This window comes from Medicago sativa, chromosome 5 (assembly GCF_051527215.1).
Source record: "Medicago sativa cultivar Bolivia chromosome 5, Bolivia_mono, whole genome shotgun sequence".
NCBI lineage: Eukaryota > Viridiplantae > Streptophyta > Magnoliopsida > Fabales > Fabaceae > Medicago > Medicago sativa.
This window is the reverse complement of record NC_140753.1, coordinates 59,428,645-59,444,811: the sequence shown is the minus strand read 5'-3', so window position 1 is coordinate 59,444,811 and position 16,167 is coordinate 59,428,645. Positions and strand designations below refer to the sequence as shown.

Sequence of the window (16,167 nt, the reverse complement as noted above, 5' to 3'; positions counted from 1 at the left end):
TATTCATGCACTAAGGTAATTACATAACTTGCAACACAAGAAAAACCACAAACCATTTCACAAGACAGTAGAACAACCACAAATTCAGGGGCCTATCTATCACAAAATCACATGTTAAGTATCCACATCATGTACCAATGTATCATGCATAAAATCATGATAAAATTTCCAAAAAAAATAGCAAAAAAGTGATCACGTAATAAGAACTAATACACGTGTTTTCCATCAAATCTTACTATGCAAAAATATCATAAAAAACACAAGGACATTATCAAGCACTTCATGGGAATTTATTTGGAATTTTTTAAAGACCTTTAGGCAAGATAAGGGGTGCAAACATCAACAAGCAGAGTTCAGATAGCAAGAAAAATGAAAGGCAACGAAATCCAGTGTACCAAAAGCCCAAACCCACTCACTCATGGATCCTGGGTCGCAGGGAGCAACACAGACCGTCAGATTGACCCAGGGACCCAACCCTAAATCAAACGGTGGACACTCAGGTTTTAGGAGTGAACCAGACCGGTTTGACTGAACCAATCCGGTTCACTCCAGTATAAAATCAGGGAGACCGGTTCAGAATCATTCCAAACCCTAGTTTTCTCTCTCTCTCTTCTCAGACTCCCTCATCCTCTCTCGTTCTCTCTCATCGTTTTCATTCATCCTTCCATGGCTTTCGAGTTGTGAATCATGAATCAAAACACTAACTAACACAGATCAGACCCAAAACGTTTCGGTCTTTGTTATCTTTGAAAGATGTTGCTCAAAACGTTTCGAACTTGTCATCTTTTTGCAGAAATAGACTTTAAACATTTCGATCTTGATACTTCTTGAAGAAAGAATGTTCGAAGCACTTCGATTTTGATGTTTCTTAAAAAAAATGTTCGAACTGCTTTGATTTTGATATTTTTTGAAGGAAAATTGTTCGAAATGATTTGGACTTGTTGTTTTCTGCAGAAAAATACTCGAATCGTTTCGATCTACACTTGATTCGAAAGAATTTGGTCTCAGACTTTCACAAATCCGAAACGTTTCGAATTTCTGAGGCTTTTTGGAACTGAAACCCTAATTTGATTCGTTAATGATGAATTTGCATTCTGAATTAAAAGGTAAACGGTGAACCTTCATGATTTTGTGTTTTAGGGTTTCAGTTTTCAACTTGTTCGAATTTTTCAAGCTTTTCAATTGGATTCACCGTTCATCTTTCAATACAAAGCTTCGATGATGAATACGAGAAGATTTCTTTGTATTTTTACCTGAATTACTTGGAGATTTGAACAAGTGGATCCTTGCGAGCTTTTGATTCCTCTGGTAAGCTTCGAAACCGAAAATAAATCGGTGTTTGGTCTTCTTCTTCTTCGAACTGGTCTGATTTCGCTTCAATTTCCCTTCTTCTCTCTTTCTTTATCTCTGTGATCGCATGGTTCGTCACTCCAGTGATGAATTCATGCTTGAATTGCAGGGAACAAGCTCGATGATGATGATTACACAAGCGATCACTGAGAGTTTGTTGAATCCGAAAACATTTTTGATGAATTGCAAGCTTTTAATTTCGATTCTTGGAAACTTGTGTTGATTTTTATGTATTTGGCAATGAATTGGTGAATTTGTGATGGTTCTGGTTCGAATTTGTGAGGAATTGGTGCGATTTGGTGTTTGTTACGGTGGTTTCAATGGCTGAAAAAGTTTGTTAGGGTTCTGTTAGGGTGGCGCGTGAGGCGCGTGAAAAGGATTGTAACTGTGTTTTGGTGAGTTGGCAACGAGTGTGTGGCTCTGTGATGATGATGTGTTGTATTTATAGCTGACATGTGTCCTTGTAACCTAGTAGAAAGTTGACACCTGGACTGGACTCTAACTGATTCGGCCTTGGCTTATTTTGGACATTTGGACCTTTTTGCAATTTTGAAACTCTTAAGGACTGACATGCAAAAAAATGAAATTAAAAAGAACTTGGACAAAAGTCAGGACCATTTTGCAATACTTGAAACTTTGGGGACCAAAATGTAATTGACCAAAAAAAAAAGAACTTAAAACGAAAATTGACCTAAAATTAACAAAGACTTAAAATAAAATGACACAAGGACCAAAATGCAAATTTTAGAATTTTAGGGCTAAAATGAAATTTAAAAATAAAATTGAATTAAAATTGGTAAAATGAAAATAATGAAACGATTAAAATTTGACAAAACGGACTAAAATGAACCAATGGCTTAAATGAGGTACTTTAAAGTAACCTCTCTCTGCCAAAATTTCGTGTGTAATGACCAAAATGCCCCTGGGGCTAAAACGACTAAAAATGACTCAGATGCAAGTTTTAAAATGGATTTTTAACAAGGAATTAAAGCAAGAGCTTATACAAGAAAATTAAAAGACTCAGAGACAACAATTTTTTTTAAAGATTTGAACAGAGTTTTGACACTTGAAAAGACTAAAATGCCCTTAGGGACAAAACTGACTCAAAATGACTTCAAATGCAACTTTTGAAATGGATTTTGACGTAGAATTGAAACAAAAACCTATACAAACCAATTGAAAAGACACAAACAATTTTCAAGGATTAAAATGAGTTGAATGCAGGAAATGACTAAAATACCCTTGTATATGAATTTTGCAGGTAATATTGAAATAAAATGCAGAGAAAGATGTAATTTGATCAGAGACAGTTCAAATGACTTGAAATGCAAGAAAAGAAGAATTGAGTTAGTATTTTTAGGTCCAAAATTAGGGTATAACAACCATTACACCAGAGTTTCTACGAGCTTCAATGCTTAGGGTCGTCAATCCTATATGGGTTCGCACTCTCTCAAAGGTAATTGAATCATATATTTAAATTAGAGTTCCTAAATTCTCAACGGTCCTAAAGGTCCCCTCATCTATGAATCTTAGAAGTACATCAACATACTCTCCCTATTGGTAGTTCTACAAACGGGCAACTCTATCTTGTTTACCTTATCAAGGATGTAAGAAAATTAAAATTATTATGTTAGTTTCTAGGTTCATTTACCCTTGTTATTACACTTTCCTTAATTTGGGTGGTTAACATCATTATCTTAGTTACTTCCTATTTCGGGTAGGTTTTCACCGAACATTCGGTATGTCACTTCCCTGATTATTGCTATCTTAGGGTTGCCTCACTTCGGGTGAATTCATTAAGAATTTTCATAATAAAATTAAACAGGACTCATAAAATAACTGAATAAAAAAACTTAAATTAAATAGATCCAACAAATAAAAAGAGGTTCATCTTTGAACCCTACCTAATAAGGTTTAATTACTCGTGGTAACTAAAGACAAATTACAAAAGAAATAAAACATACCCTAGAGATTTAGAGTGAGTGGATAACCTTCTTCCTTAAAGCTCCTAGTGTTTGCCTTCCTCTTAGCCATATTTTTTTTCCCTTTTTGCATGCATAAAAGCTAAATATGATTTGATCTCTTTATAATATATAAAGTCCACACTCTCCTATAAATAATTAAGTAGTTTTTAGCATTTATGAAGTTGTAAAAGCCCTTCATAAAATTATAATAACTATTTCTTTCTTCCTTTTTCCCATTTGTCCAATGTGTATCATTACATTACTTTTTTTTTCTCTCACATGTTATCTTCCGTGGAGGTAATCTTAATTGAGACACATATACTTGATATGTTTATTTTCTCATCCATAAGAAAAACTTTAGTTCGTCACATTATCAAACCACCAAACTCAATCCACATCGGTATCATATATAATCTCCCTTTTTAACAATTTAAATTGAAAAAATAAAATACATATAATTAAAATAAATAAAAAAGCTACTTAAACTGTTTTAATAATTTCCCTTCTTATTGTTTTCTTCTCTATATCCAATAAAATCATTTTCCCAAAAAAAGATTCCAATAAAAATGGTAGTCATGCTAACATCATATAAGAGTAAGACACAAGATAAGGCTTAAAGAAAGATGAAGATTCCCTATCTTAAAATAAAAATTGAGCATATATATACACAGTCATACTATGATAGTACCAACAAATAAATAAGATAATGAGGTTGTCATTATCAATCACTTACCTACTTACAAGTTGCAATAACAATAATCTAAAAATAATAATAAATAATAGTTTGGATAATGTCATGATCCAAAATGTACTATAGACAAGGCCCACTTCACAATTTTTGTAAGATTTGAGGAACAAGTCAAGTGTTCTTGTCACCCTCTCACTCACTCACCCCCTCAACCATTCCATTCTACCCGAAAGCCACTCTCTCTCACTCTCTCTGGTATCATTCTCTCTCTCTATCTATTTCTTCATTTTCCATTACTATTTTTCTTGCTTTTGCATCAACCATTTTTTGTTTTTCCATGATCTATGCACACCCTTTTTGATAAAGTATAGATCTTTATTGTTTTTGAGCTCTGACCCAGAAAAATTTGAGTGCTAAATCAGGTTGATAATAATGATCAAGTATATGGGTCTATTTCATACTTGTTTGAATTTAATGAATTTTCAGATGTAAAAATCAGAGCTTTGAAATTAAATGAAGGTTTTTTTTTTCATGGATTTGATTGAATTTATTGGTGTTGATATGATACTGATGTATGTGACATGTGGGGTTTGTGATGTGTGGTGAAGGACTAAATTGATGGATTTGGTTTTCTGGGACCATGTTGTTAATTTGAGCTGAAATCAAAGAAAAATATTTTGAATAAAAAAGAATGTTTAATTAGTGATAGTAATTTTTTTTCCTAATGATTTGGGGATTGGATTCTGGAGGCTTCTATGCATCTGATTTTGTTTTTGTTAATTTTTTAAATTTTGGACATTTTTCAGCTTCTGATTGATACTTGTTGCATGTGATTTTTTTTTTTCCTTTCTAAATGAAGTAAATCAAATGATTTCTTGTATTTGAGCTAAATCTATGTTCAGAATTATTATGTTCAGAATTATTTTGATTTCTTTATGCACTTGGAAATGTTTTAGATGTTATGGTATTTTGTAGTCATTTCTCATATTCCATTGTTTGATCTATCATTGGGAATTCTGTATGATCTTGTGGATGCTTTTACTTACTTTTTTTGTTTCGTTCTATCTTTTCTTGTTTATATCCACGGTTAAACAGAACTTGATACAAAAATATGTGTATTAGATAACTGGTTGTGACAAAGAACATTTGGTAAAATCTATTTCTGTATTGGATTTGGTGCAATCTCTTAGTTTTGTTTGAAAAGTTTGGAGCTATTGATGTCTGTTTGATGTTTTCATTAGTACAATATTGTTGGCATGAAGGGTGAATTTACTGTATCTGTCTCGAATTTTAATAATAGATTCTGTGACTCCATAATCACTTATAAATTTCATATTCTAGAGGGTTGGCTTATATGTGTTATCCTCAAAACTCGTCACCTTTTCTTACACGAATTTGTGCATTATAAATTACTACATTGAAATTCTAAGAGGCACTATTTGATTATTAGACAGCCAAAATGCAAGGAGGATTGCGATCATTTTTGTCAAACGGGAACGTCATTAAAAATGCTGTTTTGCAACGAGTCCGCATGGTGAATCCCCTGTTGCAGCCAGTTGCCTTTTCACGGTTTGAGTCTGCTACACCTGCTCGTATTGAGGAGCATGGTTTCGAGAGCACCACAATTTCAGACATCTTGCAAGGAAAAGGTAAAGGCGCTGATGGTTCATGGCTTTGGTGCACCACAGATGACACTGTTTATGATGCTGTCAAATCGGTAATGCATTTTGTTTGAATTGTTTTTGCAATTAATTTATGTGTTAAAGTGAAATTGATGTAGCTCACCAAAAATGACATCGATTGCAGATGACACAAAACAATGTTGGTGCTTTGGTGGTCGTGAAACCAGGGGAGGAGAAATCAATTGCTGGAATTATAACAGAAAGAGGTACCAAATGTTCATGCAGTTATTTCTTTGGGTTTGTAGTTTGTTGTGTAATGGATAACTTGGTTATCTTCACATGATATTGGCTTACATCAAACTGGCCAAATTTGAATGTGTCGTGTGCTGTAAAGAACAATATGATTTATATTGGAGAAGAAAAACAGCCTAATAACCTGAGATCCATTAACTGACATGTCATAATGTGGTGGAGGATAACTGCATGCTTTTGTCAATATATTGGATGCGGTTAAATGATAGTATTATGTTATGCCACTTCCAATTATATTTGTCATTAACGTGCTTCTTTTTTGTCATCTTGATATCTAGATTACCTGAGGAAGATCATCGTTCAGGGAAGATCATCCAAGTCCACCAAGGTCGGGGATATTATGACCGAAGAGGTATGAACCACTGTTACTTATTTGACTATTGTATCGAAGAATTTCTTTTGCTTGTGATACCTACATTTTGTGCTATACAAATTTTTAGAGAATTGAACTGTTGCTCTAATCAGCGATGCCCCTGCCAAATTGGCAAATATTATGTGTTCAAAAAATCTGTATGCAAAGTTCAGCAGTGGTTGATATTGCCTATTAAGCAGGGTACCAGTAATTAGGGCAACATAGGAATCTTGTCCACATTTTCAAATTATCGATTTCACTATTCATGATATCTAACATTGTCACGTGTTTGCTGCAGAACAAACTTATCACAGTCACCCCTGATACCAAAGTTCTGCGAGCAATGCAGCTGATGACTGGTATTGATATGTTTTTTCGGTCCTTTGGATAGAAATATCAAACACTATCATATAAATTTTCATTAAATCATATATCATACAACTCGACATCTTAAATAAGGTTGTAGCATGTTTCACTATAGGCCTTGTTTGGATTAATGGCTTAATTAAACACTTGTAGCATAAGCTAAATTATTTTCATATAAGCTATGTTTATAAGCTATCATGAAGAGCTTATGGAAATAAGCAGATAACAACTTATGGACATGTCATAAGCTCTTCCAAACAGTATTGCAAGTGCGCATATGGTAGTAAATAAACTCAAATAAACCAATCCAAACAGATTCTTATTCTAGTCTCTTTATCATTATTTTTTCTTCCAGATAACAGGATCAGACACATCCCTGTCATAAATGACAAGGAAATGCTCGGCATGGTGTCCATTGGAGATGTTGTTCGTGCTGTCGTGGGCGAGCATCGTCAAGAGCTTGACCGCTTGAATGCTTACATACAAGGGGGATATTAATCTCTAGTCTATTAGATGATGATGAAAATCCCATGAGGGCACTCAAGCTAACTTGAATCATGTAATAAGCTTGAGAGTTGTAAATATGTTTTGGTCAGAGAGCCATCTTGTCTGTTTTTTTTCCTGTAATTTCGGATTTCAGTTCCATGGATTAACATTAATCCATGGAGTAGCTTGTTAATAATAACTACTGTATGCATCTTGTTTCTGTTGGTTAACTAGTAAAGATGCCTTCATCTTTAACTTCTACTGTTTGCAATTGGTCTCTTTTATACTGCAAGTTATACAGTAGTACTAGTAATCAATAAGTAGTTGAAAATTTAGCTTTTTAAAAAGTTGCAATATTGTTTTCATTTTTGAAGAATTTCAATGTATTGGGAAAAATGCTGTAAGAACTATTTGCAGAAGGTAAAAATATATTGTGAAGATCATGACAGATAAAATTTTGATTGTTTTGGAAAGTTACAACAAGAAGGCCAAACTATGTCAGAATGTTCTATCATTAACCATATCTCGGTCCGGCTTAATAATTTCTATATTAATAATTTCTATATTTTTTCTACTAGTTTGTCATATAGTTTTTCAAGGATTCCTCTACTTCTAGTGATGAAACTATCCTCCATCCAATTTACTCTTCTTACTATATATTTTGTAGGTCTTCTCGTTACATGCTCAAACCATCCAAGTCTATTTTCCACTATTTTACTTTAGGTGCTACCATAACTCTCTCTCATTCCAAATTATATCTTATCTAGTCTTGCTACATCCCCAACATGATATTATCAAACATCTAACACAACATCTTCATCTCAATCGCATTCATTTAATTCTTGGTCAACATTTTGTTTTATACAATATCATTTGTCTTACAGCTGTCCGATAAATTTTTCAGTTTTTTAAGAAATTTTTTCCATTAACCTGAGCGGTACTATGAAAAAAAATTAGACTATATAGTAAATTGGGAAAATACTTGGGTGACATTAAGTCACCGTGACATTAAATCTGGGCCACACAAAGGTGTTGTGTTGTGTGGCCCAGATGTGTTGTATGTGTTGTGTGGCCCAGATGTTGTGTGACAATGTGTGTTGTGTGGCCCAGATTTAATGTCACGGTGACATAATGTCACCCAAGTGCTTCCCAGTAAATTGGAAGTGTTACTTTTGGTGTGTGCAAGAAAAATGTTGACAAAGTAGTATACAAAAAGTAACAAAAAGGACAAAAAATGATCCAACGACAATAAATTTGACATGATTGGTGAGGCTTGCGGTTTGGAAAATTCAGGCAACGTAATAAAACCATCTACATGTTGGTTAGAATAAGAGAATGTAAATTCCACCTAAATTACACTATTGTTACTGTTCTCTAACCCTATGAAGAAAAAATCAATTTCTTCTGGTACTCAACTCTCTATCAACTACAAAGCTGAAATCCATTTCCCCTTCCTGCCTCCCCATCGTCTCGACCAAACTCTCGTTTGGAAGCAGTTTTATCCAATCTGCGTGCTCAACGATTCAATTATTGACTTCTGAAGATTTTGCCCTTTCAGCTAAAGCTTGCTCTATTGAGTTTCTCATGAAGCCATCCCACTCTTCCTTAGTGACCTTCTTTCCATTGCTGATCTTGTGCAATGTTGAATAAGAAACAAAGGTTAAGTTTCACACTTTCATGACAAACATCAAAACAGTAAAAAACCAGCATATGGGTGGATTAAACTCTAGTTCCTATATTATATAAAAATGGAAAGAAAAAAAATCATTATAATTTTGAATTACATTAATCATTACCATTTCCTATAATAAGATTCAGTGCTTTAAATTATATAAAAACAAAATATAGCAATTCATAAAAACATTCAAAATCCATAAGTTGTAAGTTTTTTTTTTTTTTTTTTTTTTGAAGGACCATTGAAACCATTTAAATTATATTAATCATCTATTACTTCCTTGGACAAATAACTAAGCAAATTCCACTGCTTAAAGTGAAGTATTAATAAAGCTTCAAGATAAGTCATACTTACCATCCATGAAGCAATTTTATCGAAGAAATAAGTTTGCAAACAGCTCCACAAGAGACCAAAGCTCCAATTGCAAGAGGTGTATCAATAGTGCTCTGATAGAGAAACAAAAAAGTCAGAATAAATAGAGGCAACTTCATAATACAATCAAATAAATAAAGAAAATGATTTGGACCATACTGTGCAACTTCATCAAAATTATTACCAAGCTATGCAACTTCCAGAATAGTTACAATTGGCAATATATGGTTCTTTTAAAAAGATAACTATTTTAACTAATTTACATTTTCAAAATACTTGTGATCTACAGTTTATTAGATTATGATCCAAGTGACCTAACAATACCTGTCACATATGACAGGACTAGTTATATCAGCAATATTAAAAAATGAACACCTGCAAAACAAAGGTAGCCCCAGTAACGCGCATTGCCCATTTCACAAACTGAGCAACCCCGGCATCCACACTGCCATCTTCTTTTGAAATAACAAATCTCCTGACATTCCAGTAGCCTATAGCAGCTCCAGCCAAGATGATACCAAGTAGTACAGAAAGAGCAACCTGCAAATCACAGAGGTAAAGTATTTCATGAAGAATTGATGTCCGGTAAACAAGCCAAATTATAAATGATGAAAGACAGCTTAGAATGCATTTTTAGCAGACGGGCAAATATGGCCAGCAATCGTCACAGGAGCAAACATCAGGGTAGCAGTACACGAGTAGAATTGTAGGGTTTGCTCCACAAATTAAATTATTATATACTGAAAGATGAAGTCATTTCAACCTCCTTAGCATCTATTTTCTGCTGATTGCAAAAAAAAAAAAAAAAAAAAAAATTTAACCCAAAGCGAAAACCGTATTATAATTGTAATAGACACTAAAACATAAATAGAAAGGTATACTTACTAGATTGAGAATCTCTTCACTCATCCCAAAACTCTGAAGAATTGAATTTACGATCATAGAGAATTGGTGCAAAAGGAGTAATTCGGCTCTGAGCTGAAACATATCACAATAATATTGTTAAGTGTTATAATATGAGCATGAAACATGACGATCTGCAAATGAGCATCAGTTAAAACTGAATCAAACTCATTGCTGATCCATACATGGTAAGATAAAAGACATTTTTTCTTCCAGTTGGCAATAATTTCATGCCCTGCATAACAGTCAGAAAAAATTGGAAGCAATGAAGAAAAGATGAAATATGTGTATAATACAAAGGTAACTGATATATATACATATATATACCTGAAAAAGAATGATTATAACTACAAGAAAGATTCCTAAAGCAGCTCCAGTAACGCGCATCCCCCATTTCACAAACTGACCAACCCCGGCATCCACACTGCCATCTTCTTTTGAAATAACAAATCTCCTGACAGTCCAGTAGCCTAAAGCAGCTCCAGCCAAGATGATACCCAGTAGTACAGAAAGAGCAACCTACAAATCATAGAGGTAAAGTATTTCATGAAGAATTGATGTCTGATAAACAAGCCAAATTATAAATGATGAAAGACAGTTGAGAATGCATTTTTAGCAGATGGGCAAATATGGCCAGCAATCATCACCGGAGCAAACATCAGGGTAGCAGTACACGAGTAGAATTGTAGGGTTTGCTCCACAAATTAAATTATTATATACTGAAAGAGGAAGTCATTTCAACCTCCTTAGCAGCTATTTTCTGCTGATTGCAAAAAAAAAAAATTAACCCAAAGCGAAAACCGTATTATAATTGTAAGACACTAAGGGTGTGTTTGGATTGAGGGTTTAGGCGGGGAAGGGAAGGGAGGGTTCACTTTTCTTTTTAAAACTACGAACTATATAATTGTTTTTCTAAAATAAATTAAGTGTGGTTGAAGTATTATATGATTGTTTATCATGTTAATATGTTATTGTTAACTTTGTAAAAAACATTTCATAGTGTCCGTAATTTAAAGATGAAAAATAAACCCTCCCCTCCCTTCCACTCCTAAACCCAATCCAAACACGCCCTAAAAGATAAATAGAAAGGTATACTTACTAGATTGAGCATCTCTTCACTCATCCCAAAACTCTGAAGAATTGAATTTACGATCATAGAGTATTGGTGCAAAAGGAGTAATTCGGCTCCAAGCTGAAACATATCACAATAATATTGTTAAGTGTTATAATATGAGCATGAAACATGATGATCTGCAAATGAGCATCAGTTAAAACTGAATCAAACTCATCGCTGATCCATACATGGTAAGATAAAAGACATTTTTTCTTCCAGTTGGCAATAATTTCATGCCCAGCATAACAGTCAGAAAAAATTGGAAGCAATAAAGAGAAGATGAAATATGTGTATAATACAAAGGTAACTGATATATACATATATATACCTGAAAAAGAATGATTATAACCACAAGAAAGATTCCTATAGCCATTGAACTACCATAATAAAATGGAACCCAACTGCTAATAATTGGAGCCAACAGCATCAGCGTCAATCCAATTGCAAGACAAATAAGGCGCAATTGCTGAAAGTCTGCAGGGTTTTTTATATCAGATAAATTAGCACCGAAAGTTCAAGAAAATAACAGCAAATAGAGAATAACAGAATAATATTTCTTTTCCCTTTCCTGACATGGAAGAAACAAACCTTCGTCAAGTGCAACTGTAACTGAACCCGGTATTTCACCGTCAATCTTGACATCAACATATCTAGTTTCATAAGGTGACATAACCGCACTCCAGATCCATTTATGAAGACCCCTCCATTCGTTATTTTCACACTGACACCATCCAAGAGTATTATTCCTGCACAGACATTATAAATAAGAAATAGAAATCTTTGACAAAATTCACTAAAAGTCAGAACTAAAAGAGTATATGTTATGAACTTACCTATGAAAACAAAGGTTGATTTTGTTATGTAATCTTTTTGGAATCAGAAAAGATGGAGCCAAAGTAACATGTAATGAATTGGCATAACTTCCGAGCTTGAATCTTGAGATACCAGAAACTTGAAAGCGCTCACATCGAATATTAGATTGACCTAATAGTAAGGAAGGAGATACATCTAAAACTGGTCTCTCAATAGAAACACCTGCAGTTGTAATGAACGTAGATTGCAAGAACAAGGTAAATAACAAATTGAGAGACCTCATTAAGCATACAGCTACAAAAGGATTAACATTAACAAGTTGAATAATCAACCATATGCGATGTATAGATTACAAAATTTGTTAGAAAATTCGAAAATTGAAAAGGGGAAGAAACCCTAGGAAAATTGAATAAGAGAATCAGAAGAAGAGGGTTGTTACCTTTGAGAGTAACGGGAGGGAATTGTTCATTGTCGGCGAGTGAAAAAGCGAAGAGAGTCAAGAAAATGACGAGGTTGAGAGAGAAATGGGAGAAGAAGAAAAACCCCATCAAATTCACCCGCGCGCTTCTTACAATCTACTTGATTTGACTCGATAGAAACTCTGTGTTTTAAATACTCTCTCTAATTGGATTAAATCGATATGAGCCATACATTTTGAAAATGAAACTCACATGAAGTGTTGTGTCATACAATAATTTTGTCCAATAAAAGAGAGATTGTTTGAGAGAGTGTTAAAAAGAGAGTGTTGCTAGTATTCTTCGTCAATGCATAACTTTGACCGTTAATATATTCAATTATAAAGTAAAAAATTATAAAAATTTAAATATTTATTGAGATAAAATTAAATACATGTTAATATTTGTATTTATATATTAGTTAAAAAAACATGGTCAGAATAATGTTTCCAAAATTTTAATTTTAATTTTTGAAAATTTAATTTTGAATTTATTTTTTGTAATTTTCGAAAATTAATTTCCATATTTTTTTCAAAAACTCTTTTTGATTTCGAAAAAAAATGAAAAATCTTTGCAATTGGTCTATTTTATGCTGCAAGTTACTATATAGAAGGACCGGTAATCATGGGAAATACTTGTGTGACATTAATGTCACGGTGACATTAAATCTGAGCCACACATTGGGTGACATTAGATGTGTTGTGTGGCCCAGATGCAATGACAAGGGCAATGTGTGGCTCAGATTTAATGTCACCGTGACATTAATGTCACTGAAGTGCTGCCCGGTAATCATCAAGGGTGGCGTTTATGTTGGGAATGCCATCTAATTTTCTCATGATGGGAAAAGCTAAATCCCACCCTTGATATTATTTATGGGTCATGTTAACTTGTTCCCTTGGGGCACAAGTTAAAGAGTTTAAAGTAGAAATTAAAAATAAATTTTATATTAAAAGTATAACTTTTGCAACTTTTAAGACATTGAATGCACAAGTTCCAATAAAAACCTTCTACATTTGGTTTCTTAACTTATGCCCCAAGCGCACAAGTTAACATTTTCCATTATTTATATATTGAATGGTTTAGATTCACGAGAGATACTATCCTTTTGTTGAAACAGAACAGGAGGGGTACTACTTTTTTTGAAAGAGGAGGGGTACTACTGTCTACTTGTACGGTTGTCTCAACTTCTTTGTTCAATTATATTATATACGACTATGACGATATAATTTTGTTTTATTGTATAATTTTCAAAAAAAATTTATACTCTAGAATATGGTCAGGCATCAATATCTTGTAGGAAAGGTTAATTTAGAGTTTAATTTCAATTTAAAATAATTAAATATAAAAAATTGTTATGGTATAAAATGATTCTTTTTTGAGAGGTGGTATAAAACGATTGTATATAATATGTATCCGATAATACTCCACGATATCAGAGTGTTCGAAAATATTCTATCATAGAATTTGACGTTTATATCAAAGACAACTTTACTATGGGTGAGCAAAAAAATGGAATCAAACTACTGAACCAAACAAAAAAAACTGAACTATTACTAACAATTTTGAAACTGAACTAAGATAGTTCGGTTCGATTCTAAACAGTTCAATTCGATTTGAAACAGTTCAGTTTAGTTCGGTAACTAAAATTCGATTTTGTTTATCTTTTTATTATTTTTTTCAACGGTACTAATAACAACACTTCAATTCAGTTCGGTTCAAAATGCAAATTGTTCGATCCAGTTCAATTATTTTAAATTTAACAAAGAGTTCAGTTCAATTCGATTCAGTTTTATCCCGAACTAAACCATACCCATCCCTAAAAAGAATCTTACGATGTGCTAAAAAACCTTATCTTCTTCCACTAGCCTCAATAAAATATAAATATTTTGATTTAGGTGCTACCATAATTCTCCAATATTGTCATTTCAAATTCTATCTCACCTAGTCTTACTACATAGTATAAATACCCAACATAATATTATCATATCTAACACGACATCTTCATTTCATTCTCGGTCAACAATCTGATTCATATATTATCTTGTCTTATGGCTGTCCGATAAATTTTTCCATTTTTTCTAAGGAAATTGTTTCCATTAACCCGAGCGGTACTATAAAAGAAATTAAATTAAATAAATTGGAAGTGTTACGTGCAAGTTAACCTAAGGGCTTTAAATCCACATCATAGGATTAGCGTTAGCCACTATACACAATTTTTAAAAGTGTCCGTTTGTTACGTATTAAAATAAAAGTGATTTTGACATAAAATAGTTTGGAGATTTTATTTTTTTTTTGACACAAGTTTGGAGATTTTATGAAAAATTAAAATCTATTTTGCGTTTGTTTAAAAATAACTTTTTTAAACAAATAATTTAGTTTGTTAGGATACAACTATATAAAAAGATTAAAATCTATTTTGCGTTTGTTTAAAAATAACTTTTTTAAACAAATAATTTAGTTTGTTAGGATACAACTATATAAAAAGGATTTTTTGTTACAAAATTAGTTCAATTTTTTACACCATATTTTCTCTTTTCTAAAAAAAAAATTTATTTTTTTTAGAAGCTGCTAATGCTCTTAACAGCTAATCATTTGAAGTCATTTTTAGATTTTTTTTTTTAGATTCTTATTTTTTTAAAAAGCTCGAACAAACGGATACAACACTCTTAAAAGTGATTATTTTTTTTAAAAATATTTTTTTTAACAACTTTAACAAAAAGGGCTCAAAAGTTGCTGTACTATAAAAGTCATTTATATAGTTATTGTAAAACTGATATTTATGGTATTAATTTTTTTTTTTAAGTGAACCGTATAGAATAGAATAGGATTCTTAAAAGAATCGTTCTTTAATTAGATTCTTCTGTAAAGATGATCTTTACGCCCGTTTTTACTTACAATGAGAGTCATCCTTACACATTAACTAATTCTTTTAACAAATTTACTGTCAACAACAAATAAAAAAATTATTTCAACAAATTTATTCAGTAAACATTACATCTTTTCGTCATGAAAAAAAGTGTTGCTGTAAGCTTGAAGAAAAAGTAAATGATATTTTTAGTCTACCCATATATATGTAGGAAACAAATTGTGATTGTCTTATGATACTCCTCATTTACGACAGTTTCTAAAATAAAATTATATTTTTAATTACTTAAAACAAATTAAATATAATTTTCTTGTCAAAAAAAAAATTTTATTTGCATAAAACAAATCAAAGTGTTTTACTCTTTGTGTCAAGATTCGAATTGAGTGCCACAAGCTTGAAGAATAATCTTTCAACCAAGTGATCTATCGAAAACCGGAAAATCAAAGCGTTTTTTGACTGAAAAAGCAAATCAAACTTTAAGTATTACAAACAAGTACATTTTCTCAACAAATATTATAAGTAGATCATAATAAATCATAAATTTATTGAAATAAAATCATTATTTTCCATTATACACTTTTTCTTGGTCTATATCTTACTTTTCATATTTCTATTAAGCAGCGGCGAAGCTAGCCAGTTTTATACAAGGGAGCCAAATATTTTTGTTGACAATTTTTATTGTTAACAAAGCTTTTTGAGATTTGAAGTGACAAAATAGGATGAAATACTTCTATCAACAAGTGAATATCATTAACTTTCTTATTTCTATTAGTTTTTGACAAGTAAAATAATTTGCTGTAGCGAAATCATATTTTTTTGGGTAGCTAAT

The 16,167-nt window shown here is 32.3% G+C and overlaps 2 protein-coding genes across 10 annotated transcripts; one reads left to right on the top strand and one right to left on the bottom strand.

Moving 5' to 3' along the window:
• Positions 1–4,156: 4,156 nt before the first annotated feature.
• On the top strand, positions 4,157–7,399 carry CBSX3 (Cystathionine beta-synthase (CBS) family protein). 5 transcript variants are annotated; one of them, XM_085708744.1, is made up of 6 exons: positions 4,157–4,254; positions 5,452–5,719; positions 5,809–5,890; positions 6,215–6,288; positions 6,587–6,647; positions 7,010–7,399. In XM_085708744.1, the coding sequence occupies exons 2-6, from the start codon at positions 5,462–5,464 to the stop codon at positions 7,150–7,152; spliced, it is 618 nt and encodes a 205-aa protein (XP_085564870.1). In that variant the 5' UTR covers positions 4,157–4,254; positions 5,452–5,461; the 3' UTR covers positions 7,153–7,399. The 5 variants fall into 5 exon arrangements, with proteins under 5 accessions (XP_085564870.1, XP_085564869.1, XP_085564868.1 ...); XM_085708743.1 differs by having other exon boundaries at positions 4,157–4,257; positions 5,457–5,719; XM_085708742.1 differs by having other exon boundaries at positions 4,157–4,257; positions 5,453–5,719.
• Positions 7,400–8,375: 976 nt separating this feature from the next.
• Positions 8,376–12,598, bottom strand: LOC146923577 (uncharacterized). 5 transcript variants are annotated; one of them, XM_085708739.1, is made up of 11 exons: positions 12,457–12,598; positions 12,038–12,239; positions 11,793–11,950; positions 11,533–11,678; positions 11,190–11,282; positions 10,418–10,609; positions 10,073–10,165; positions 9,951–9,971; positions 9,563–9,727; positions 9,170–9,261; positions 8,376–8,771 (listed from the first exon to the last, which is right to left on the bottom strand). In XM_085708739.1, coding segments are annotated over exons 1-11 (1,272 nt in total). In that variant the 5' UTR covers positions 12,566–12,598; the 3' UTR covers positions 8,376–8,770. The 5 variants fall into 5 exon arrangements, with proteins under 5 accessions (XP_085564865.1, XP_085564862.1, XP_085564863.1 ...); XM_085708736.1 differs by having other exon boundaries at positions 8,376–8,766; XM_085708737.1 differs by having other exon boundaries at positions 8,376–8,766; positions 9,951–9,968.
• Positions 12,599–16,167: the final 3,569 nt, after the last annotated feature.

Coding starts and splice junctions, on each gene's coding strand:
- LOC146923577 (XM_085708736.1), bottom strand. CDS start 12,565: ATGGGGTTTTTCTTCTTCTCCCATTTCTCTCTCAACCTCGTCATTTTC. Junction 12,240..12,456: donor CCCTCCCGTTACTCTCAAAG/GTAACAACCCTC, acceptor TTACAACTGCAG/GTGTTTCTATTGAGAGACCA. Junction 11,679..11,792: donor TACAGTTGCACTTGACGAAG/GTTTGTTTCTTC, acceptor AAAACCCTGCAG/ACTTTCAGCAATTGCGCCTT.
- CBSX3 (XM_085708744.1), top strand. CDS start 5,462: ATGCAAGGAGGATTGCGATCATTTTTGTCAAACGGGAACGTCATTAAA. Junction 6,289..6,586: donor GGGATATTATGACCGAAGAG/GTATGAACCACT, acceptor TGTTTGCTGCAG/AACAAACTTATCACAGTCAC. Junction 6,648..7,009: donor AGCAATGCAGCTGATGACTG/GTATTGATATGT, acceptor TTTTTCTTCCAG/ATAACAGGATCAGACACATC.